At 44.8% G+C, this 26527-nt stretch overlaps 1 protein-coding gene across 2 annotated transcripts in view; it reads right to left on the bottom strand.

Annotated features, from left to right (window-relative positions):
• VPS53 (VPS53, GARP complex subunit) overlaps window positions 1–26527 on the bottom strand; it is a 124544-nt gene that overhangs the window by 20861 nt on the left and 77156 nt on the right. For both annotated transcript variants that reach the window (XM_027517369.1, XM_027517370.1), the window contains exons 14-18: window positions 22613–22855; window positions 19324–19471; window positions 13483–13565; window positions 12201–12279; window positions 1478–1626 (exon numbers count right to left, since the gene is read on the bottom strand). In XM_027517369.1, coding sequence (XP_027373170.1) covers window positions 1478–1626; window positions 12201–12279; window positions 13483–13565; window positions 19324–19471; window positions 22613–22855 — 702 coding nt within the window. The remainder of the gene's footprint in view (window positions 1–1477; window positions 1627–12200; window positions 12280–13482; window positions 13566–19323; window positions 19472–22612; window positions 22856–26527) is intronic.

The following is a 26527-nucleotide window of genomic DNA, read 5'->3' as shown; positions in this document are numbered from 1 at the left end:
CAGCAACGTGAGGTGTAACTGCAAGGGGCTCCTCCAGACCCTCGCAGTGGTGGCAGTGACTGCTCTTGGCTGAAGAAGAGTCTTCTCACAGCCCCTACCTGAAGGTTCTGGTCTTCAGCTGGGATTTTACAGTGATGAGAGGGTACCATGGATTAAATGAAGGATCCACTTTCTAGATTACAGGTTAAACTTTTCCAGATGTGAGAGATGGCATCCTATGCCCAGCTCCCCCAGCATGGGCTTAATGTGAGAGCCAAGGGCACTGAGAGAAGGTGAACTGGTGCTGGGACTAGTGAAGACCCCTTCCTCGGTTTAACATCAGCTCCATCAGGTTCCTGTGCAACAGCACTGGAGATTCTTGGCTACAGTAAATTTTTATAGAGACGCTGTTCCTACTGGGAGTTATGGGGAGTGTCACAGTGTGATTTATCAGCAGGGCTTTTAACCTGCACTAATGAGCACCCAGAGAGTGGAAGGGATGTCAGCTCCCGGCCCATCTGCTGTCCTGCACACATTAATGCCTTCCGGGAGGGTCCACTCGGGCCTTTCCTGACACTCTGGGAACTAAAACTCAGGCCACAGCCACTCCGTAACTGCTGCTCTTTAGGGGCTTGTGTGTGAGGGGGAAGGAAAGCCTTAATTGAACACAAACTGGGAGAGATCTGGGGAAGACAGAAACTTGGAGCCCTAAACTGTCCTCAGGGACCTGGATGAGAATAACCTCACTTCAGTAGCTTGGACAGGGCCGTTCTTCCCAAAGCCCTTCCCTGCGAAGTCTGCCAAAATGCTTGTTTGATAATTGGTCCGAGGAGGCACTGACCCTCCATGGTGTCCGGCCTTGGGGGAAACGGTGCTACGGCCAGATGCTGACTGGCAAAGGACCAAAACATCTCCCTGCTTTACAACAACAAGCCAGAAGCATCCGCACAGGAGGACGGGGCAGGAGACACGCAGGCAGTGTTCACTCCACCTACTTGGCAATGGACTGGCTCTCTGACTTGCTCTTCCTGATTTCTAGTACCTTCCCTAGACTCACGGGTGTCCACAAGTGGATATACTCTGGCAGCCACAGTAATAAGCGCTATGGGCGAGGAGGAAGAGAAGGTCAAAAGGAACAGAACTCACGGTTCCCATCCTCAAAAAGCTTATTATCCAGTCAGTGAGACAAAATACATACATGAAGTTGCTGGAAAATAATTTTAATTATCCAAACCTGGGGGGAGGCAGGGGTACCAGAATGTCCACGTAGTTCAAATGACAGAAGCCCCCTGACTCCTTTCTGCCTCTCTTGAGGGGGTGGATGGTTGTACTGCTGTTACTGTGATTTACCACATTAAGTAGCAAATTTAGTGTGATTAGTATGCTTCTCTAGGGTACAAAAAAACTATTTGGATGGTGGGGACACCTGGATCGGGTGCATGCTGGTGGTCAGCACGGCATTCCGAACCATCCAGTGATGCGGGCGTTCAGGACTTACTTTGCAAATTTAATGCAGAACTGCGTGAAGTATTTCCGCGTGGAGGCCAGGTTGTCACGGATGATGGGGACGTTCTGTTTAATGTGAAGGATGACCGACGTGACGTAGGGGCTCTGGTCACCAACGTGCTCCACGTTCTGCCACTGCATCTGAAAATGGAGACAAGGTGGGACAAGTCTTCAGAGCCTGTGCAGGAGGACAGCGCTACCCGTTACTGGGGAAGGTGAGGGGACAGGTGTATAATATAGTGTTTCATAGTTTTTAAAACTTGAAGTATAGTTGATTTACAGTGCTGGGTTAGTTTCTAAATGATTTTAAAAGGTGATGCTCCACTTATATTCATTATAAAATACTGGCCATATTCTCTGTGTTGTACAATATATCCTTGTGGCTTATTTTCTCTGCTTTCTTTGGTAGCTTATTTCTTCTACTTTTCTATCTAACTGCAAATTTCCATAATCAAACATTAGACTCTTACTCCAAGAGCCTTTGAGATTATGTGGGATTTTAATCAAGAGAAAGGAAAGAGCATCTCTGTAAATATGAGGGGCAGGTCAGAGGTTAAGACAGTGCTGTGGGGAACAGGGCAGGGGCTGTGTGGATGGCAGGTTTGGGGCATCACTGGCCTCTGACCAGGCAAGCCGTGAACAAAATCAAGAGGCCTGAGACTTCCCTGGGGGTCCAGTGGTTAAGAATCCACCTTGCAATGCAGGGGACTTGGGTTCGAACCCTGGTTGGGGAACTAAGATCCCGCAAGCTATGGAGCCACTAAGCGTGTGCACAACGGAAGATCCTGCAGGACGTGATGAAGATCCTGGGTGTTGCAACTAAGACTGGACGCAGCCAAATAAATAAACATATTAAAAACAAAATAAAAAAACGAGAGACCTGCTGGGCTCCAGTTCTCACAACCTGAGGTCAGTTAGGGGAAATGAAAAACAAGCACAATAAAATGGAAAAAGCAGCAGAGGTGTGCTCTCCCCACCACCACCTCACCCGGAAACACTGGAGAAGAGGGGTGGCACCAGCCCCCAGCCTGCTTCACACCACCGGCCAGGACTGAGATGGGGTTCTGCAGGGTCAGCCTCTCAGAAAGGAGCTGGGCTGCCTGTTAAAAAGATCTTGAGCCGTACACAAACTGTATAATATGTTCATAGAAGGAAGGCAGTCTTTCTGAGGCCTTGATGTCTCTGGCAAGAAAATACTATTTTTACAGAGCTCCTGGGAAAAGGAAAAATTCAATCCTGAGAGAATGTGTTTAAAAGAATCATATTGTATACACGGATGATCCCCCAGCTCCTGGGAAGCTCAAATGACTCTATGTTTTGTCCTAATGTTTCTTCACATCAACAGGTATTTATGGCCTAAAAGCTTTGGGTCTGTGTAAGCATGGAACCATGCAAAAGCTGGAAGGCACCTCCATCTTCATTTTACAGATAAGAAAACCAAGGCCCAGATACATGAAGTCTATGTAAGCTTTCATAATGAGGCTCCAGAAAGAAAAGGGCCTCTAATTTTTTTACTGGACGAAAAAAATAAAAGCAAAGGACGCAGAGATGGTAGAAAAGTCTAATATGAACTGACTTTATATTCTAATGCTTTGGCTACTTCTAATGTTTTCCTTATCCTCTTCTGTTTCGAGAGACTTCTTTTCCCACCTGATATTAAAGATGTGACCCATTCAAACAATGAACATCCTAGGGGGCCTTAAATGAGCTCACAGGCTGAGGCCAGAATTGGCAGGTGCTGTTACCATCTACACTTCATCTTCCACTCCCAGCTTGTCAGCGGCTCCACGGCAGAAGGCCCCAGGGGAACAAAACGCACAGTGAACTCCGCCCTCCATCGAGTGCAAAGCTCATCCATAGTAATGACTGCTCTTTTCCAAGCTGGCAGCAGTTGACGTTTCAACAGCTTGAAAAGTTCGGAAACAATTATCTAAGCACGATGGTTCTCCATTGACAGAAGACAACCACAGTCGGTGGTGGTGACATGCCCTGTCATCGGTTACAAGCAACTCTGGGCAAGACGGAGCTCGCGGCGTGAGAGTTCAAGTTCCCGCTGGAGAGCTGCCTCCTCTTGACCACCATTGGCCATGTTAGAATGCGTCCACACTGGGAAATCTAGGTGAAAGATCCGATTTTCCTGAATACTTAGGCCATTTCGAACTCCATCGGTCAAGATAAATGAAGTACTAACAAAAGTCAAATGGATTCATGAGTTTAAATTTAAGTCAACCCAGGACTTCCCTGGAGGTCTAGTGGTTAAGACTGTGTTTTCACTTCGAGGGACAGGGGTTGATCCCTGGTTGGGGAACAGAGATCCTACATGCCACTTAGTGTGGCCAAAAATTAACAAAAATTTAAAAAAAAAATAAGCCAGCTTTGTGGAATAAGAAAAGAATTTAAAGTACTGGAAAACAATGAAAGTTGACATTGTTCAGACTATTCTCTAAAAAATGAGCAAAATACAGCCAGCAGTGGTACTGTCCAGCCACAGCCTCGGATGGATGCTCTGCCATCTTTCCCCTTGATGACTTAGGGTTTGGGTTGTAACTCGAATGTGCCAATGTACCTACGTCAGGACCTACTGTGTGCAGGTCATTTGGCCTGGCATTTGGCACACATCATCTCCTTTGCTATTCCGACATGATCTTACAGTAAGATCTTGTCTTACTGACAAGGAGACTGAAAAGGCTCAAAGAGAAGAGGCCCAAAGTCACTCAGCTGATCAATGGCAGAGTAGAGGCAGCCCAAGCCCATCTTAAACCCAAGCGCTACACTGGGCTGCTTCCTAGACACATGTTAATTATTTCAAACAAACAGAAAACAGTACTTAACTCAGCTTTAGTTCAAGGGGAGCCCAGTTTCTCACGGAGAAGCTAATGAAATACACAGTGATCAAGGGACATAAAACAGTAGCTTGCACTGGAAGAACAAACATCCTGAAAAGCCATTAGTGGAAATCAGACTCCAACTTTTCCAGGTGAACTTTGCATCTGACCTTTAGAGCTTCATACTTCATAGAACTCCATACTTCACGGTTTTTCTTCTGCGCTTTTTGTTTAGAAGGTGGGGTGGGGTTGAATACCATTGGTGCTATTTGAACAAGAACAAGTTTGCAAAAGAAGCAGTAACCAAGATGTAGGGTTGATAAAAACAGCAAGCAAGGAAATGATCCATTTACAACACCAGAGTCCCAGGGACCCCACACAGCCTCAGGGGGAGGCTGTGGGGCTCAGGGCATTGCCAGTCCCGGTGGTTTTTGGTGCCTGTGGAAAGAGAGTGTGCTGGCCCCTCACAGGGAAGGCTGGGGAGATGCCCAGAGCAGTAGAGACCTCTGATTCACCCACTGATTAGAGGACGGGGATCCATGCTAGTTGACTATGGCATGTGTGTTTCTCCATGGCTATGTGAAACGTGCACAGAGGTCTCCTGAGAAATATTCCTCAACCGAGAATTCAGATTCATATTCATCTTATTCATATATTCATATATGAATATATCTTATTCATATATTCAATATATTCACATATTCACATTCATCATATTCATATTCATCAAATTCATATTCATCTTATCTCAGAACTAAAGCTGTACAGAGCAGACTCAGACCTGTGGAGTCTGGGAACATCGCAGGCGATCAGAGTCTAGTGTTACGGGCAAGGCTGCTGGGATGTTGGCCCCAGGCACGCGCACAAGCACACGCTCACACCTCATGTCTGTCCAGGCTACTTTTACTCACACAACAAGCGTGTGCTGTTTTTAGGCACCTTCCCCAAGTATAGCACTCAACTAAGTACTGTGTGGGGAACAAAAAAGAGGAAGGAACATTCTACCGAGCACCTACTATGTACTAAGTACCATGATCGACATTTTCCCGTGAACCTACTGCTTATGACGATTATGCAGTGAAGGAGGTATTCTTATTCCTGCTTCATGGATGATAAGACAGATGTGAGGACAATCAGGGACTGGCCTAACGAACTGATAAGTCTGCAGGGATGAGATCTAGACATTGGTCTGACTAACTCCAAAGTCCCTGTTTCTTTCCACTTTATCATGCTGCTTTCCAAAATAAGTGTTACCACCTGAAATGAAGTTGAAATTAACTAAGGAAATTTGGGGCAAGCAAAATCTGTGTACAGATGAGCTTGTCCAAAGTAGAGGATGTGGTGGTGGTGATGGTGGTGCAGAAGAAGAGGAAAGGATAACTCTTCTCACTTCTTTGCTCAGGGATACACATTCCTTAACTCTGGGAGGAAAACCAGTAAGATCCAGGATAGAAAGTGGAGCAATAAAGGCTTTAAGTAGATTTTTTTTTTTTTTTATTCACTGCTGGGCCAATGGGAAGGTGAATTTGTACAAGCTTTCTTACAGGTGATTTGAAAATATCAAAAAAGTTTTGCATTTTACATAGTTTTAAATCTCTGCAACTCCTTTATGGCAACTCATCTGAAGATAATAATTATGAATGCTCAGAAAACACACACCCACACAAAGTTGTCCATTGCTGGACTATTTATAAATGTGAAAAACCGGAAATAGCCTAACATCCATCAAAAGTGAAATGATCACATACACGTCGGGGCAACAGACGACAGTACTTCAGATGAGGCGATCTGGAGTCGCCAGTCATGAGTCCTAATATTGTTTGTGCAACGAGCTAAATGCATGACCTGGGCAAGTGACCAAACTCTCTGAGCCTCAGTTTTCTCAGCCATAAAACTGGGATGATGATAACCTCTATAATCTATACAGTTAATGAAAAACAGTATATGGGATGCTCTTACACAGTGCTTGGCATGTATTACTTCCATGGTAAATGTTAACTACTGTTACAAGTTTAATAGTAAATACTCTGTACTATGGAGTACTAAGCAATCACTAAAAAATACCACAGATTCAGCTCAAAAGGCACAGAAAACTATTAAAACCTGCAAAATGAGAAAAAGAGGTTATATATTATGTAAAGCATAAGCTTGCTTATTTAAAAATAAACGCATAGGGTTTTCCTGGTGGCTCAGTGGTAAAGAATCCGCTTGCCAATGCAGGAGACATGGGTTTGAACCCTGGTCTGGCAAGACCCTACATGCCGCAGAGCAACTAAGCCCATGCATCACAACTACTGAACCTGTGCTCTAGAGTCCAGAAACCTCAACTACTGAGCCCAGGCTCTGAATTACTGCCCTAGAGCCTGTGCTCCACAAGAGAAGCCACCACAATGAAAAGCCCTCACACCATAAATAAAGAAAAGCCTGCATAGCAATGAGGACCCAGCACAGCCAAAAATGAAGATAAATAAAGAAAATATAGGCATAAGAAGAAAGACTGAAATATGTTTGTTAATTGGAATTATGGGTGGTTTAAATTTTCTTCTTTTTAAAAATCTGTAATTTTCTATAATGAAGGTAATTTGCTTCGGTCATTAAAAAAAAATCTTTTATAAAGAAAGATGTGCCTTGATTATAGGTGGTAGATGGAAATGAGGATTTCCTAACCATGGAGCCCTGTGAGCCTCCTGAAACAGATCTACATTTTAATAACTGAGGGAAATAAGAACAGATTTGAGGACTGTTCTGGCCATTTTGAAATGTCTTTGGGGAATAGTAAGGCGGCCTCCTAAATGAGTACATGTTCACGATCTTGAAATCTAATAGAAATTACTTGCCAGACTGTAAGGAAATTTAATTTGTTCAGTTTCTTCTTTCTTTTTTTTTTTCCTCCCTTAAAACTACCATTAATGGGCTAAAAGCTAAATCTGTTTGATTCTGGACAGAGACTTAGATTCTTTCAACCTAGGGATGTGAGTAGCCCTAGGAAAAAGAACAGAGTGAGAACCATGGGACAAATCGTTCCCTTTAAGGAAGCAAGAGATTAAAAAAAAAAAAAATCCTACTTGTAAGGCCACACTCAGGCATACTAATTCTTTTTTTTTTTTTTTTTAGGAAACTTGAATTGCTTTCTTTAGCTTCCAATTTCTAGGAGGCTCAAGAATTACAATTATTCTGGACAACAAAAGGAAGTAAGACTGTGCTCACTGACCTTTTCCTGCCACATTCATTCTGTAGGATTGCAATCTTATTGTTGCCCTTTCTGTTACGCAACATGTACACATCAGGGGTTAAAAGTTACAATACCTTCCACGACTGAGTACCACTTTCCGTGACTGAACAGGCAAAGAAATTACACCGAACATCAGCATCTGGCAGAGACATATGAATTCTTAAGAATTCACAGAAATTACATTTAAAAGACAGAACTCTTCATATGGTTTCCACCAAAGCACTCCAAACAACTTCCTTTTCAAGAATCAGGAGACTCGGTTTTATTTTTGGCTTTACTGTTATAAAGCTCTATGGCCTTGGACTTATTATGAAAAAGAAAACCAAGTAACACACATGCCAGAATGATAATTCGTTAGTTTTCTGGAGAAACGTGCAGAGCAGGCTGCAATACTTGGGTTGGCTGCTCAACCTGTTTTCTTCCCTATAGGAAAGTCATGGTGTCAGATTGAGAAAAGCTGAAGACCAGTATCTAACAGGATGCTTCTGAATGCTTGAGGAGCTCATGCTCATGTAAGCGTGAAAACAAGCTCATGTGAACCCACCAGGACCGAGCACACACTGTCGTCCCTCTTCTGTTTTTAGACAAATTACGTGGGCTGATTTTTGCCTCAGTTTCCACATATGCCAAAAGACTAACTTACTCTGTAAGTGTGGTGTGTTACTGCACAGAGGAGAGACCTGAGTCTGAATCCTGGCTCTGCTGCATTTTAACTAAGAGATCTGATGAGTTTCCATTCCCGTATCTGTGAAACTGAGAAGGAACTAACACAGGAACCTTATATATTTGTCAGAATTAAACGCGGTTAACACCTTTGGGTGCTGATTCCTGGTAAAGCGCTCTGTAAACAGCAATTTACTAATCATCTCACGGAGCTCGTCTGAGAAAATAATGCAATTTGGGAGGGGAAAGCGGTCTGAAGGGTAATTTTGACATAACATCAAAAACACTACCTCAAGGTTACACAGGTTCAGAGAAACCACTAAAGTTTGCTTGTATTGTGCTTCCTCCTTGTGGGTTTGGCCCGTTTAAAGCCGTTCCTGTGGATTTTCTACCAAATTTGCCCCTCTGTGTTCTTCTCTCCTTCACCAGCAGCGGTGTTCTTGCCCACAGCTGGGGAGCAAATAGCTACATGTGGGGATTTCCTATTTCCAACTTCAATCTGCTCCAGGATGCTACTTGGTGAAGTAAGAATCCTGGCTATTAAGTACCACTGGGGATCGTCACCTCATCCTCAACAGCACCTGGATGTGCCTGAAGGCTTCAAGGCTTCTATGATCCTGCCACTTCCAATAAAGAGGCCTGAGTCTCCTACTGTCTGCCAGCTCTACCCAGCTAAATCTGGTCAGTAGAGTTACCACCTTTGTCTCATCTGGTCACCATTCTTTGGTGAAGTGAGTGTCTATAAACTTTTGTTCTTTCTGCTTTCTTTACCTGCAAAGTCACTCTAGGAGTACTACTGTTAAGCAAGTACTGTGGTGTGCTGGGGAGATCAAAAAATGAAGATACAGCCCTCAAGTTGTTGTTCACAGCTTAACAGGGGAGACAGAGATAGAAAAAATAATTGTACAACAAAGTAGAGACTTAATATAAGTGCCATGGTGTCTTGAGGGAGAAAGATACTCTGGATCAGACAAACAACAGTGAGCCTGCAAGACACTCAAAACAGCAAAAACAATCTTGAAAAAGAACTAAGTTGAGAGACTCATACTTCCTGATTTTAGAACTTACTAGAAATCTACACTCATCAGACAGTGTGGCCCTAGCATGAGAAAAGACACATAGATCAATGGAATAGAACTCAGAGTCCAAAAATAAACCCACGTACTCATGGTGAACTGATGGCATCACCAACTCAGACAGACACAAGTTTGAGCAAACGCCGGGAGGATGGTGAAGGACAGGGAAGCCTGGCGTGCTGCAGTCCCTGGGGTCACAAAGAGTTGGACCCGACTGAGCGACTGAACAGCAACAACAAGAAGCACCTTGGAATAAAGTGCACGACTTTCCCAGCCTTGCTCTGGGTAGAGTCTGAATTGAACTCTTCAACTAGCAGCAAAAATGATGGAATTACAGACAAGAATAAACGTGATCACAAAAGTTTTTAAAAAATCCTTGAAGAAACTACACAGAACAGAGTGCAGGCACAAATCGCAGGGTATTTGTTGAATCGGTTTGTGACCACTTGGCTTGTTTATATCTGGTCATTTTCATCACATGGATTTCATTTTGCTAGAACTCCAGAAGATTCAGACACAGAGTAATGGCCTCCCAGCTGCTGCGTTCCCACGTCTGTGGTTTTCCTGTGATATAAACAAAAGATTCTGGAGGTATGGTCTCTGTGAGTGTTTGCTGGTGTGGGTCTGGGGGAGAGATGGGTGGTGGGGGCAGTTTGCAGGAAACCCACCTAATGAAATGACAGTTCACATAAGCAACACCTGGAGCATTAAGGCCCCTCCAACTGCTATTTTACTAAAAAGACAAAAAAAAAAAAAAAAAAAAAAACCCAATTCGGTCTTCCTTTGATAAATGTAGACATTCTTTCCCCAGCTGCCTTCTGACCTAAGCTGTGTGGCGGGCAGGAGAGGAGGCAGCTGGAGCAGATCATGCTCAGGATGTCGGGAACGTTCACCGGCAGTGAGAGGATAATCAGAGCCTGCAGAATCAATCCTCAGAGTCACGTCTCTCTAAGAAAATGAGTGAGCCTCAGTTTGCCTGCTCCAAGTCTTCTGCTTGTAAATACTCGGATGCTGGAAATACACATTCACCTCTGACTGGTGAAAGGATCAGCCTTTTGAAAGGAAACTCTGTGACACTGGCTACTCAGGACTCCCCACTGAGCATCATTAAAAACCCCTGAAGCTTAAGTTTGGGTATTAACCTCTCTTTTTCTTAAATATTTACAATCTACTACAAAACCAAATTCAGACCGAGTGTCTCGCTTACACAACCTTGTGACATGGCCACTCCTCCTGACCACAGGGAACGAGGGCTAACGTTTGTTGGCCAGTCTCCATTCTCACAACGCTCTGGGAGGCAGAGCCCCCTGTTTCACATACCGATGAGGTAACCTGCGCCCAGAGAGGTTGTTATTTGCTCAACACGCCCAAAGGAAAAATGAGGAGTTAGGTTTGTCTGACTCAAAGCCAGTGTTCTTTCCATTGTACTCTGCTACTGGCCAGTAGGCCCCTGAGAAGTTCTTTCTGCAGAATTTGTAAGAATGCTACAAAAGTCTATGACTCTAGAATAGGCACTGGAAACCTTTTTCTGTAAAGGGCCAGACTGTTAATATTTTACGCTTTGCTAGCCATCTGGTCTCAGCTGCAGTTACTTAATTCTGCTGTTGTAGCACAAAAGCAGCCATAGATAACATACAATGAATGAGTGTGGCTGTGTGCCAATAAAACTTTATCTGGCAGTGGGCCAGATGTGGCTCACCAGTTGTAGCTTGCCAACCACTGCTCTAGAAGGCTCAAAGAGTGGACGGCTTTGTGTTATTTGGCTTAGAAATCAATGAGGGACTTTCCTGGTGGTCCAGTCTTTAAGACTCTGACCTCCTAATGCAGAGGGCCTGGGTTTGATCCCTGGGCAGGGAATTAGATCCCATATGCCACAACTAAGACCTGGTGCAGCCAAATAAATAAATGTTAAGGGGGAAAAAATATCAATGAAGAATTGCTTATTTCCAGCTTAATCAACAAATATGACAGTCTTCTCTATTCTCTGTGGTCCATGCACTCAAGGTATTTACATTAGGGAGAAAAGACACAGGCACCTAAATGCCAAAGAACAACATGAGGCCAGGCATGGGAAATGCCAAGGGAGAGGCCAGGGGACTGAGGGCTGACGGACCCATGATACTAGAAAACTAGAGGTGGGAGTTCCCTGGTGGTCCAGAGGCTATGACTCTGCACTCCCAACGCAGGGGGCCCAGATTTGATTGTTGGTCAGGGAACTAGATCCCCCATGCTGCAACTAAAGATCCTGCCTGCTGCAATGAAATAAGTATCTAAAAGAAAAGAAAACTAGGGTCTGCAACCTGATCAAATAACCCTGCACAGTCACCAGAATTCAGAAAGAGTTGGAAAAACCTCTGAGTGGCAGGAATGAAGATGAGTTAGAAGTGACTGCCTTAAGCACACCACCACCAGGGCTTCCCTGGTGACTCAGCTGGTAAAGAATCTACCTGCAATGCAGGAGACCCAGGTTCGATCCCTGGGTGGGGAAGATGCCTTGAGGAAGGGAAGGGTTACACATTCTAGGATTCTTGCCTGGAGAATTCCATGGACAGAGGAGCCTGGTGGGCTACAGTCCACGGGGTCCAAAAGAGTCAGACGCGACTGAGAAACTTTTCACTTTCACCCGTCCTAGGGAGGCCACACAAAGGGCTTTCCGCACATGTCAGATGCTGACCAAAGGCAACCTTTCCTTCAAACTCAGGAAGCACACCTGCTCCCCGTCTCATTCTCAAAGGACAAACAACTGACTTCAGGTGCAAGATCAATTGAGCACCTGTGGAAACTCCTGGAGGGCTCCGTTCTCCTCCTGATTGGTGCTTTAAGCACTGGAGAGCCCGCAGGAGCTACAGGTGAGGACCGGGAGAGACCACCTGTGCCCACTCTCTGACGTTCAGGAGGCAGCACTTTCTGAAAGCTTACCTTGCTCATGGCTGTAAGGGCGGGGTCACAGGCAGCATCCAGGTCCTGAACCAACAGCTGAATGCTGCTGGAGATGACACTGCAAGTCAAACACACCACTGTGGTCATGGCTTACAAAAGTGACTTGTGAATGACCCACCGACACAGCCCCTTGCCAAGGTTTTAGGCACCTGTGCAAAACCTAGCTTCACCATTTCATCAAAAAAACTCGAATTTATTTCAAAAAGGAATGAATGACAAGGAGAAGCATCTTGGCTCCACCCTCCTTCTAGCTGTGTGTCTGGTCTCGCTTGGGTGTGTCCCCACTCGGTTAGGACACAAGATCCCGTGGCTCATCTCCCCTGCTGCTATGCCCAGAATCCCTCTTCACTCCTCCCAAAGTACACGCTTGCCTAAAATGTTTAAATCAGACCTTGGAGGGAAAAAAAGGTTGAGAGAAAGAGAGGAAATGACCTAAGAAGAGGACCTGGATTTTTCCTCAGTTAAGTGGCCGATGAGAAAGCTGAAGCTTCTCCTTCCCCAATCTCACTTAAAGACCATGACAAAACTCTGCCAGGTGGCACCAGGGCAAGAACTGATTCCAAAGGCTTTCATCTGAACTCCTTGGACAGACACCCTCCCACCCCAAATACATCCGTGCCCTGCCTACTCCTCCACCTGCCTTCATGGCTAAAATCAGGTCGCTCACCCTTTACATCCTGAAACACTGGAGGTGAGGCTGGCCCTCTGTGGATTGAGGAGGGCAGACAGGAGGCCCTGGACCTGACCTTCCTGCAGGGATGGCTGAGGTGGGAAAGTTCTTCTTCCCTGTTATCCTAGACTGCTGTTGTTGTTTAGTCACTAAGTCATGTCCAACTCTTTTGTGACCCCATGGACTGTAGCCTGCTAGGCTCCTCTGTCCAAGGGATTTTCCAGGCAAGAATACTGGAGGGAGTTGCCACTTCCTTCTCCAGGGGATCTTCCTGACCCAGGGATAGAACCCAAGTCTCCTGCATTGGCAGTCAGATTCTTTCACTGCTAAGTCACCAGAAAAGGCCATTATTATAGATACTGCAGCAATAAAACCCCTGTAAGCTAAGAATGACTGCATGTGAGGAGGCAGGATATGGGTCAGCTGCACCAACTTCTCAGGCTCCTTAGTGGCTTGTGGAGAAGATAATCCTGATCCAACAGAAGGCTCTGGGAACCTCTCAGGTTCTGCAGTGACCTGAGCTGATGGCCTGAGACGCACTGCTCTGCGCAGGGTAAGGGTAGAGTCCAGAGAAGACTTGCAAGTACGCACGTGCTGAACGTGTCCATTTCTCCAGTCAGATTGATTCGTTCAGTCAGACTCACGTCGACCTTCTCCTTGAGTTTCTCTTCCAGCTGAGAGAGAGAGAGAGAAACACGCTTAGTGGTCATCGGAAGGAGCACCGTAGTAAGCCTACTTCACATTTACCGAGTGTGATGATTCGGGTACCATTCTGGGCACTTTTCGTGTATGGGCTCATTTAATTCTCACGGCCCTGTGAAGAAGACTCTATTATGATCCTCACTTGACAGATGAGATTGTGGAGGCATGGCCTACCCAGCTCTGTGAGTGGGGGGGGAGGGAACTGAATCTCCTCCAGAACCTGTGCTCTCTGGCCCTGTGCTGTACTTGGTTCTCATGACACACCGACAAATTAATTAATTAGTTTTTAAAAGTTGTTTATTTCATCTTTATTTTTGGCTGTGCTGGGTCTTTGCTGTTTTGCTGGGACCTTCTCTAGTCGCAGCGAGCAGTGGCTACTCTTTGTTGTGGTGCACAGGCTTCTCTTGGCAGTGGCTTCTCTCATTGCAGAGCACAGGCTCTAGGCACACAGGCTTCCGTAGTTGGGGCTCACAGGCTTAAGTTGCCCCTCGACAGGTGGAATCTTTCCAGACCAGGGATGGAACCCATGTCTCCTGCATTGGCAGGCAGACTCTTCTCCACTGCACCATCGGAGAAGTCCTAACCAAATTTAATTTTAAAAAGACCCTCATTTTTAGATTACTCCCTGCCCTGTGAATTGCAGGCTCACCCACTAACATTGGAAGCCTCTGGGGGTAGGTGGCAATAAAATCAAGTCTTCCCTGAGCGCTGGGATGGACCATTTCCCCACCATATTAAAGTGTTGGGGATACTGAGGTAAACAAAAGGATCACGATCTCTGCCTCCATCAGCCTACAGCCGAAGGAGGGAAACTGGCTGAGCTCCCAGCCGTCTCGAAGAAAAATACAACTGACTGGGAATTGTAAATATCTCAAAACATCCCAGGAATCGCTTCACTGAGCAGCCCCAAACCCATTTATCACAGAAACTCTATGAATAACCAATGTTTTGTCTTAAATTTAAAAATACCTCTTAGGGGTGGGTAAATTAATGTAACTTTTTGGGAAGGCAATTTATTTAAAAAGCAAACATTTAAATATACACTCTCTTTCAGCCAGCAATTTTGCATCTAGAAAGATATTTCAATGACTGATGAGAACAAGGTACAGAGATGTACAGGAGTCCTTTGCAGTGGCCTTGAACTCAACTGATATTTACTGACAGCCTATTCTGTGCCAGGATTCCCTGATGGCTCAGACAGTAAAGAAACTGCCTGCAATGCAAGAGACACAGGTTCGATCCCTGGGTTGGAAAGATCCCCTGGAGAAGGGAATGGCAACCCACTCCAGTATTCTTGCCTGGAGAATTCCATGGACAGAGGAGCCTTGTGGGCTACAGTCCATGAGGTCGCACAGAGTCGGACACGACTGAGAGACTAATCTATTCTGTACCAGGCTCTGCAATGATGTAGTTTGTGAACAAAAACAGATAAGATCCTCTTCTCATAAAGCTCACATTCTAGTGTTGTTCATATTAGTGAAAAACTAGAAACAATCTGCATGTTTGTAAGGGACTGAGGAGACAAATTATGGCACAGGCTCACAACAGCTTCAACCCGTCAGCTGCTTTTTCCCATTACGTTGAAAATAAAACCCAACTATCCCAACTTCTAATTAAGATGTGGGTCCTCTCTAGCTCTCTGGCCCACATCCTGCTCTCCCTACCCTTGCCTGCTCGGCTTCAATTACAGTGACCACTTAAGGTTCTGGAACACTCTAGGGTCTTTTCCTTCTCAGGGCCTTCACACTTCCTGCTTCCTCTCCCTCTCCCTGCTCGTCCTACCATGCCAGCTCCCTTGTTTTGCCACTCCCCAGTGCCCACCCCTTCCAGGCAACCTCCTTCCAACACTCAGGACTCCATTTCATTATTACCTTCTCTGGGAGGCCCTCCTTGACTATTCTACCTCAGCAGGCAATCTCTCTTAGCACTGCAACATCTGTTTCTTTCCTAGAACTTCCCACAAAACTTCCTTACTTATATTATCTGGCTCCTCTATTAGTCCTAAGTTCCATGGTAAGAAATTTGTCTACTCTGTTCACCACTGTGAATTAATACCAAATACGGTGCCTGGTGCCTGAAAAGTGCTTCATAAAGAGCTCTTAGAGGAATGAATGGCACACTTACGCAGCTGTTAAGAATAAGTGTGTTACAATTAATGAACTGATATTGACACATTATTGGCACTGTATTTTAAGTATTATTTTTCAATTCTTTATTGCTTGGATTCTCAAGTCTCTTCGGTTTCTCCCTTCATTTCTTCTTGCATCCCCCCAACTCCAACCCTCTGTGTTTTTTCTTAAGGAAACTGGGTTGTTTGCCTTGTAGCTTTTCTCATGGTATGATTTTACTGATTGTATCCACAAGGTACTAATTGCAAGTTCTTCTGTCCCTTGTATTTCCTGTAAACTGTAGCTTGATCAGATACAGATTTTACTTATTATTTATTTCTGGATGTGCTGAGTCTTTGTTGCTGCACAGGCTTTTCTCTAGTTGTGGTGCCAGGGCTTCTCATTATGGCCTCTCCTGCTGTGGAGCCTGGGCTCTAGGGCACGTGGGCTCAGTAGTTGTCATTTCTGGGCTCTAGAGCACAGGCTCAATAGTTGTGGCACATGGGCTTAGTTGCTCCATGGCATATGGGATCTTTCTGGACCAGGGATTGAACCCGTGTCTCTTGCATTGGCAGATGGATTCTTTGCCACTGAACCACCAGGGACACCCAGATTTTTTTTTTTTAAAAGAAAACCCCTTCATGGAAAATCCCTGGTGGTACAGTGGTTAGAACTCAGAGCTTTTACTGCCGTGGCCTGGGTTCAATTCCTGGTCAAGGAACTAAGATCCCACAAGCCGCATGGCACAGTTAAAAATAAAAGACAGAAAGAAAACTCCTTCATGATGATGCTGTGTACTTCCATCAAGAGATACCTGATGTTTGCTTTTCTCTCTTTTTGTAAAGTCAGCAACCACTGATGGTCAATGACAGATCCATTATTCCATTAAGGAGGTATAAAAGAATGCTACTCGAATTCTATCTTTTCTTCTTCATTTATTTGCTGAAAATCCGCTATAAAGATACACTACCCATTGTCAGTGATTTGGTTATCCTGAGCTACAAGTCAGGTAGGCAAAGCAGGTTAAGAACTTTCCCTCTTTTTGCCAATATTCAATTCATATCAGTGATTTCTTAGTATCTTCCAACGTGGTAACTGAATTAAAAAAAATATCATTGTAACCAAATGGATTTAAACACATTTGATGTTTTCAATCCACTGTAGCTAATATTCTCAGTGATACTTTTATGTCTCATCTTTGACCAGCAAAGCTGGCTCCTGTAATAAGTTCCTGGGGCTGCCATAATAAATTACTACAAACTTGGTAGCTTAAAATAGGAAGGTATCCTCTCACACAATCTGGAGGCCAAAAACGCAAAGGTAAGGGGCTGGCAGGGCTGGTTCCTTCTGGGGGCTCTGAAGTAGCACTATCTCATGCCTGTCCTCTCTCTCCTGGTGGTGGCTGGCAGCCTCTGGTGTTCCCTGGTTTATAGATGCATCCTTCCAGTCTCTGCCTCCCTCATGTGGGCATCTTCATTATGTCTTAGTGCGTTAAGTCTCTCCCTCCTTTCTAAAGGGCTCCCCTCATAGCTCAGTTGGTAGAGAATCCACCTGTAATGCAGGAGACCTGGGTTCGATTCCTGGGTTGGGAAGATCCCCTGGAAAAGGGAAAGGCTACCCACTCCATTATTCTGGCCTGGAGAATTCTATGGACTGTATAGTCCATGGGGTCGCAAAGAGTTGGACACGACTGAGCAACTTTCACTTTTCACTTTCTCCTTTCTAAGGACACCGGTCATTGGATTTAGGGCTCCCCTAAATGCAAGACTGTCTCATTTGAGATTCTGACTTAATTACATCTTTAAAGACTCTATTCCCAAATTAGGTCACATTTACAGGTACCAGGGCTTAGGACCTGGACATATTGTTTTGTACCATAAAACCTGCTACAGCTCCTGAGTCCTTTTTATATGACTCTCATAGTCTTGCTTTTTGTATGATTTGATGTTCCAGGTTCATCTTGTATATCTCCTCAGACCTGGAATTAGTTATTTCTCTAGGAATGACTGGTTCCCTTCAGTGAAAAATGGTATTGAGAGAGCACAGTATAGGTGCCAAAAATGTATTTACTTTTATAATCAATAAAAATAATTTTCTCTAACAAAAAACTGGCTACATCTATTGTTGAGTCATCAGAATGGTCTCTGATCTACTAATTCGTCTAGAACTTCTAAGGATCTCCTTTAAAAAAATAATGCAAACCATATTTAGATGTTCTTTGTAGGATTACTCATAAAAGCAAAAACTGGAAATAGTATAAACAATTATCAGGGATACTGTTAAATGATTTATGGTATAGCCCCTATTGGACTATTATGTAACCATAACAACGATGGCAAGAAAAACATCATAGCAACAGGAGAAATGCTAACACTGTGATGTTAAAAACAAGAGGATATGAAAATGAATTAAGTTAATTATAGAACATATGAAACTATGTTCACGGAAAAGCACAGAAAGAAAGGCTCCAAATTGCTAATATGATTATTTGAGGGTGATGGGATTGAGAGTCATTGATTGCATAGTTCTTTTTGGTATCATGGTTATTTTACTTTTAAAATACCCTATTTATATGTGTGTGTTTCTCTTTCTGCACATACACAGAGAATAGTTAAAATCATGCTTCTTCATCAAAGAACTCTGGGTCCTGCCTTGGAGGTCCTCATAGATACTGTCGTCCTGCCCTGGAAGTTCTGACACTAAACAGGTGGCTGTCTCTGGCTCCAAGGCCAAAACTTCACAGGTTATTCCCCATGTGACTCAGTGTGACCATGTCCCCAAGAAGGACATATTACTGCCCCCGCCTCTGGCTGGCTTAACCTTAACTGTGAAGTTCTGGGGGGACCCTTCTTCTCTGGCCTCCTGTGTTCCTGCTCTGGCTCACATGTGCTCCAAGCTATAACTGTCTGAACCGTAAGTCATGCCTGCCTTCCTATGATCTAGGCATGCGAAGTAAGAAATCCCCAAAGGGAGGAAGAACGGAACCTTCCCCAGTTATTTTCTTTCTCTTGACCTTAGGTGAATTCCAGAGCCAACGTGGAAAGGAACTTCTAATCCCACGTTGAAGGCTGGATGGAAAATTCTTCTGGGTCTTCCTTCTGCTAATGGGAGCTCCAGCAGGGGCATCACCCTTTCCTGCTTCCCGGTTCCTGAACGTCAGCATCCAAACAATGGTTATTTGTTTCGGCAGAATAGAGAATGCTCCATAAACTTCAGGAGACACATAAGAGCCCAGAGGGTTTTTGCTGAGCCTGGTAACCCTCCTGAGAACAAAACCAGTGGTTGTGACTCAGCACCACCAAGTCTGGGGCCTAGCACCACTAAGCCTATTACTGTTTTTCATGTATGAGAGACAAGGCTACCGACCTATTTTCAAGAGGGCACATCATGCCCTCGGAGTGGCTTACACAGCTCCAGAGGAGGCTGGTCAGTCTCACCCAGCCTCCTTTTAACACGGTCCTTCTGCGCAGTGGCTGCTGGGTCTGTCTTCTGGCTGGACCTCGAGTTGTTTCCTGGGGGAGGCCAGTGGGTCTGCCCGAGGTTGTGTGGTCTTCCACCTGAGCTTGGTGGCCCATACAGCTCAGGAGGAGGAGGGGGCACGTGGGTGGCTGGGGTGGCTAACCTGCTGGGTGGTGGCCAGGCAGTACTCTGCAGTGCTCAGGATGCTGCAGATGAGGCAGAGCTCCTCCAGGGTGAACTTGGCCGCCTCGGAGCCCTCCTTTTCCTTGAGCAGGCTGCTGATGGTCAGCCCGCCACTGCTGCTTGTGGTTCTGAGGAAAAGCAACAGGAACTAGTCAGGCCGGGACCTCTCCCTGGCTTCCTGACCTGGAAACAGCACATCTTAAGAAAAAGAAAAGGGGGAAGGAAAGGCTGGACGTGGCCCAAACAAATCCTCACACAACGAGGCCCTTCCGAGTGACCTGACCTTGACGGTCATGTGTTTAAAGCTCTCTGACCATCAGAAATAGGAAGAGACAATCCCAACAGTGAGCCAGTTGTCAGTCATATTAACTACGATGACGCTCAGGCTCAGAGAGAAGGCTGCTCAGCGGCTTCTTTGCTTAGCCTGGAATTTCCTGATCTGCACAGCTCATTCAGGATCACCCAGAGCACAAGAGCTGGTTCCCCAATTGTTTTTCTCAGTTCAGAAAAGTCTGCCTGGGAATCTGTGCTTGTGGAGGGGTTCAAGAGCGAAGGTTAACACACGGTTCCTGGCCAAAGTCCTGACTGCCTCAAGAAACACAAAAGCATCTCATCTCTTCCTATTGATCTAATCATGTGATCACAATATAGGAAAATGCAGTTTTTAAAATAATTTCCTGTAGTTATAAAATTTAAACTGTGAGATTCTGTTTTTGTTTTTTTTTTTGCCATACTGTGTGGCATGCAGGCTATTTTAGTTCCCTGACCAGGGGTCAAACCTGCACCCCTTGCAGCAGAAGTGCGTAGTCTTAACCCCTGGACCACCAGACAAGTCCAAGATTCCACTTTTTAGAAAGAGAATTCAATGACACTTACCCTTAAAAAAATAAAAAAGGAGAGATTCTTTTCCTTAAAAAAAAAAAAAAAAAATCCTAAACTTGCCAGTCTTCTTGGTAATTAAAGATTTGAAGACATCTTAATTTTTTTTTTTTTTAGTACCTCTAAGGATATAAGGACATGGCCCTCTCTTCCACTATGGGTTAGAAGCAACTGTGTAACCATTTTGGAAGTATATTTCAGGAGCTTAGAAAAAAATCTTTAGACTGTTTGACCCAGTAGTTCTACCTCTGTTCAAGGATGCTTTTCTGAGTGTTATTTGAAATACCAAAATAGTGAACCCAATGTAAATGGTCAATTAAGAGAATGGTCAAAAAAAAAAAAAATCTCAGAAGTTAACTCAGGGTCTTCTGCATGTGGGAACATCTCGGCATCATGATGTTCATGATGTTAAAAAAGTGTCTTGACTGGAACTTCCCTGGTGGTCCAGTGGCTAAGATTCTGCACTTCCAAGGCAGGGGGCCCAGATTCGCTCCTTGGTCCGGGAACTAGATTCTGCAGGCTGCAACTAAGAACCGGGCTGCAGTCAACTCAATTTAAAAAAAACAACAACACAAGTGCTGGATGAATATTTTTACTGTGCTAACTGTTTTCTGCTCTTCTCTTCTGTGTGGCAGACTGACTTCCACACACTTATGTCCCGGGCTCCCCGGCCCTCTGGTCTCCTGTTGGTTTCTGCCAACAGCCATGGCCACAGCAAGTCAGAGAAGTTAGGCAGAGAGGAGTCTGAGTGACAACCAGCGCTCCTGCTCCCTCTGCTTCAGCATGGTCCTGGCAGTGACCACCTTTGGCCACAGTTCCATGGGGCAGCCCTCTGTCCACAGCCCCAGCTCTCAGAAGAATTTTAAGGGAGTAACAATCACCCAAGTGTTTGGTGCTTCAGAGGCCTCCGCTGGTTCCTTTCACCTGCCCCACTGCTCTGAACAGTGGCTTTACTGACAATACACCCCAGCCGTGTACCATTTGTTTCCTGCTGTGACACTGACTAATACACACAGAAAAATGCACACAGCATGATGTGAAGTGAAAGCAGCAGGGTACAAACCTAACTATAAGCACTGCAGTCCCAATCCTGTCAAACAAATAAACAAAAGCACACAGTTGCACACATGACATATATAGAGAATAGAAAAATGTACTGAAAAGTTCAATTTGTCTTCTCTGGGTGGTGGTTTTTTTTTTTTTTTAAATCTTCATCTTTGTGCCCTTCTGTGTTTTCCAAACTATAACAAACTTACGTTATTTTGAAAATCAGGATACCAGTTATTAAAAACTTAAAAATAATGTTAATCATATTCAAATAAATCCTCATTGGTGAAATATTACCTGTTAACTTTAAATGTCTTGCAGAGCCTAGGGCTTTTCTTTCCTCCTAATAATGTAAAACTCCTATATATGGTACATTTTAGTGACCATGACAGCAGCTCATTCCAGAACTGCTGAATTTAGCTATGGGGAAGATTTATAATTACTAAATTCTGAAGCATTGCTTTAGATCATATTCTATTATAGTAGAAATTACTATATATCCCAAGTATCTCTAAAATTCTAGTTGAACGATCCATTTTATTTTAAGTGATAAGAAATATGGGCTTCCCACGTGGCACTAGTGGTAAAGAATCCACCTGCCAATGTAGGAGACTCCAGAGACATGAGTTCGATCCCTGGGTCAGGAAGATCCCCTGGAGGAAGAAATGGCAACCCACTCCGGTGTCCTTGCCTGGGAAATTCCATGAACAGGGGAGACTGGGGTCTTGCCTGGGAAATCCCATGCACAGTCCATGGGGTCTCAAAGAGTCGGACACTACTGAGCAACTGAATACTCACACATAATAAAAAATATAACGATGTTTTAGTGCCCCAGAATAATATAGACAAGTCACTATAATTAGGAGCTCTGCTATACAATGACCTCCCCACAACCTCCCAACACTTTTACATATTAGGCTCCATCCAAGACAGCAGGATGTCATAAGAGAGACTCTGGCCTGAATGAAACTGCCCTTACTGTTCAAAAGTCATCTCTACCATCACCCCACATTTTTTTCGCCAAGTACTTATCCCTGAATCACTGAATCCACGTGAACTAAATCCATCTATAATAAGACTGACACCCTGGAGTCCACCGTGCTAGGATGTGACCTATGCTAGGAAATGCCAGAGCGGGCATTTCCTGTGACGGTTCTGATTGGCTAGGGGATCCCACTCGAGAGGAAACCATCTCAGGCCCTTAGAAACTCCATCAGGGGATTTTCCTGATATTCTTAGCAGTTCAATAAACAACTTCAGAATGGATTTCCTCAAAGATTTCCATATTTAGGTATATTCAGAAGCTTACTTCACCACTCACACCAGGAAGAACGGGAACTCACTTGGGCAGGTTGCCAGAGAGGATTTTCCAGGCATACTCGCGGAGGTACTTCTGGAAAATAGTGGTCAGGGCGATCATGGGCTCCCCAGTACTGAGCTGCGAGCACTGCACCATGCACTTCTTGTAGTAGACGAAGAGGTCGGCGCAGCTGGGGAGCACGGCACCCCCCTCGTCCGTGTTGGGCTTAGGTGGGCCCTGGGCCTTGAAATCGGCCACAAACCGATCTATCAGCTCTCCAAGGTTTCTAGGAGGAAGAAAACGTGAAACGTCATTTTAGTTCAACAAGGAGAAAGCAATTGTGCTTGACTGCCACCAGGAAATCACTCCTCATGCTTGTTACATTGAAAACTGGACCCATTTTAATAAATCAAAGACAAATATTACATGATATCACTTATATTCAGAAATAACCTGTTCACAGAAACAGACTCACAAACAGAAAACAAACGTATGATTATCAAAGGGGGAAAGAAGGGGTGGGGAAAAATTAGGAGCATGGGATTAACATACTGTATATAAAATGGACAATTAACGAGGATTTACTGTATAACACAGGGAACAACATTCTATATCTTATAATAACCTATATAGGAAAAGAATCAACCTATATAGTTGAATCACTTTGTTGCATACCTGAAATTAACACAATAATGTGAATCAACTATACCTCAATAAAAAACAATTAATTTAAAACACTAAAAAAATTGGACCCATCTTTATCAGTATCATCAACCAACCACCACCACCACCACCACCTCCCCCCACCCCATAATAACATCGATGACAAAATTTGGCATTTGTCTGCTGCTTTACACTTTTCAAGGCATTCCATGGTCACAGTTGATCCCAAACCCCTGGAGGAAACACAAGGTATTACTGGACACTCTAAGAGATGACAAAATGAAGGCCTGGAAAGTTGGTCACACAATTTAGTGGCAAAGCTGAGCCTAGAATCTACTGCTTAGCTGTGTGCCCTGGTCCTAGTACCATATTAGTCAGCTTCTCTTGCCAGAAGTGAAACCCTACATCATGACAGTCATCATTTTCTGAGCACTTATGCTGCACAGCTCTTTGTAAGCATCACTTCATTGAATTTCACTTGATCATCACAAATAACCTTATGACCTAGGGACTAACACTAACCTCCTTTTTACAAAGCAAGGAACAGAAAAGGACCTTGTCCAGAGTCATACAGCCAGACAGTGGGGGAGGCAGGATTAAAAACCAAGCAGCCTGCCTCCAAACCCCATGGTTTTTACCCACCTACCCTGTGCGTGCATGCATCGCTTCAGCTGTGTCTGACTCTCTGTGAGCCTGCAGTAGCCTGCCAGAGAATCCCTCTGTCCATGGGATTCTCCAGGTGAGAATACTGGAGTGGGTTACCATGCCCTCAGGGGATCTTCCCTACCCAGGGATCGAACCCATGTCTCTTACATCTCCTACATTGGCAGGCAGGTTCTTTACCACTAGTCCCACCTGGGAAGCTCTCCACTCTACCCTACTACTCCTCAAACACAAAAGGTATAATGTCAACAAATACTTAGACATCATTAACCTAAACGTGGGCTTCCCAGGTAGCTCAATGATAAAGAATCCACCAGCCAAGCAGGAGACGTGGGTTCGATCCCTGATCTGGGAAGTTCCCTGAGAAGGAAATGGCAACCCATTTCAGTATTCTTGTTTGGGGAATCCCATGGACAAAGGACTGTGGCAGGCTACAGTCCAGGGGATTGCAAAGAGTCGGATACAATTTAGCAACTGAAAAATAACAATAACCTAAAGATTCCCAGCAGACAGATACCTAAACGAAGAGGAACTGTAACGAAATACTCTTTACAAAAAAATGCTCTCTTTCTCCTTTAATGTAGTTTATTCTTAAAACTTCTGGAATTAAAGGTGCAAGAAATTCTGAGAGGAGAGAAACTATTGAGTGGCTCCAGGTTGTCCCAGGTCACGGTGGTGATGATGGTTTTAATTTTCGCCCACTTCCCATTCGAACGTCACTGAGTTTGCCTCAGTCACACTGAGTCATCACTGTTCGCATCCCACAGGCCTGTATTAATTGGTCCCTGCATAGTTATGCTGTATGAAACATGGGGAAGGGGAGGGTGTTCCCACCCGCCCTGACATTCTGCATCTTTTTAGGTTGCTGTCTGAGGCTACAGGAAACCAGCTGTGCTTTTTACATGTATTTATATAAACGTCAAGAAGAAAAAGACAAGAACCACACGCAGTATCAATTAGCACGAACAGGGGAAGATTGACACTTTACCCAAAAGCTTTTGCTACTATGAGCTTATGATGTCCAGATACAGTCACTCTGCCCTCAAAGGACGTCAGGCCTAGGCTGGTGCACTGTGACGGTGGCGATGGTCAGCAAGCCAAGGAGGAGCTTGACTTTGGAAAGCTCCAGGGTGACCATCCCCCTTCCTCACACCCTCTTCTTGCCTCACCTTTCCATTTAATCTCCCACTTCTCCACGGTGTCCCCACGCTTCAGCTGGACTCCATCTCTAGCCCCCAACTCTGCGCCTTTGCCTGGATGCCTTCCTTGGTGTCTCTCCCGTCGCCATCTGTCCACTGCCCTCCTAGCTCAGCTCAGGGGGCACCCAGACAACCCCTACTCACGCCCATCCTCTATATAATTGCAATTTCTGGCATCTGTAACCCTGACACTTTTTAAAAAAATACACTACTATACTGTGTGAGGATGTCACTTATCCTGGAAACATGCTGACCTTCTCCCATCCTGAGCCTGCAGTGGGCAATGCTCATCAGGAATGGCTGTCTTTCTCACTGATCTCCAGGGTAAATTCAGATCCTTCCTGAGATAGTCCTGTAGCCAGTCCCTTCTTTTAAGGTGAAGTTGGTACAAAAGGTGAAAGCTACTTGCTCTACAGTGGTAGAATCTTCTCTGTGTCACGCATGTTATTATAAGATTCTTGAGAGCAGGGATAAGGTCTCTGTTACTTCTGCTCCTCCCCCTTCATGCTTATGTGTGAAACTAATCTCCAAATTATGTTGGTGCCCAACCTCCACATCTTGTCCCTAAAGGGTGGGAATGGAAGGGCGAGGTGGGGCAGGGCTGCTGCACAGAGGAGACCTCAGAACAGCAGGCAAGGCTTCCACTAGAGCCCTTCTATGAGAGACTCTAACCTCTGGGTCCATCGTACCTACCAAAACAGGGGCCAGAGCTCTGAAGCATTTTTACTTGACCCTCTCATCTAATTCCCCTGGAAGCTGAAGCCAGGATACTTCCTCATCTGCCTCCTATTTCAGAGCCAAGCTGATGAGTAAGACTGTAAATCAATTATGATCATAGAACAGAGACAAAAATTTCCTCATAAACAAAGCTCTAACAATCTTCCACATTTTGCAGGATGTTCACTGGGTTACTTTGGACACTGTTCTCTGGTGTGAATGAGAAATAAACCAGAGCATCCCACCCCCCTCTTTCACCTAGCACTCTTCATCAGCATGCTGCTATGCCACACGAGACACTGGAAAACGAGCAATCAAGCAGCTTCACGGAAGAGAAGAGGAAGAGTCACCCAGATGGGAAGGGCAAGGTGCATGAGCTGGCACAGTGGGTCCAAACCAATCAAAAACTGACGGAGCACTTAGTATGTGCAAAGTGCTGTGGGCTGTATCAGATAAAAATGAGTTCACCTAAAAAAAAAAAAAGCTACCACTTCTTCCAGACACCAAGTGCTACCCTGAGTTTCGGCATGACCTTATAGGAAGAGCTACTGGAGAAAGGGACATGCGCATGCTGACCTGTTGAATGGAATTGTAGACTTGCCCTTTAAGCCCTAAAGCAATCACAATCAAATAAACATTTATAAAGGGTTAAGTCCTGCTCATGGTGCTGTGAGGATAAAGACACAGTATCCTATTAGGGGAGACAGGACCTTCAT

This window comes from Bos indicus x Bos taurus, chromosome 19 (assembly GCF_003369695.1).
Source record: "Bos indicus x Bos taurus breed Angus x Brahman F1 hybrid chromosome 19, Bos_hybrid_MaternalHap_v2.0, whole genome shotgun sequence".
Classification (NCBI taxonomy): domain Eukaryota; kingdom Metazoa; phylum Chordata; class Mammalia; order Artiodactyla; family Bovidae; genus Bos; species Bos indicus x Bos taurus.
This window is presented reverse-complemented; position numbering and strand designations above follow the sequence as displayed.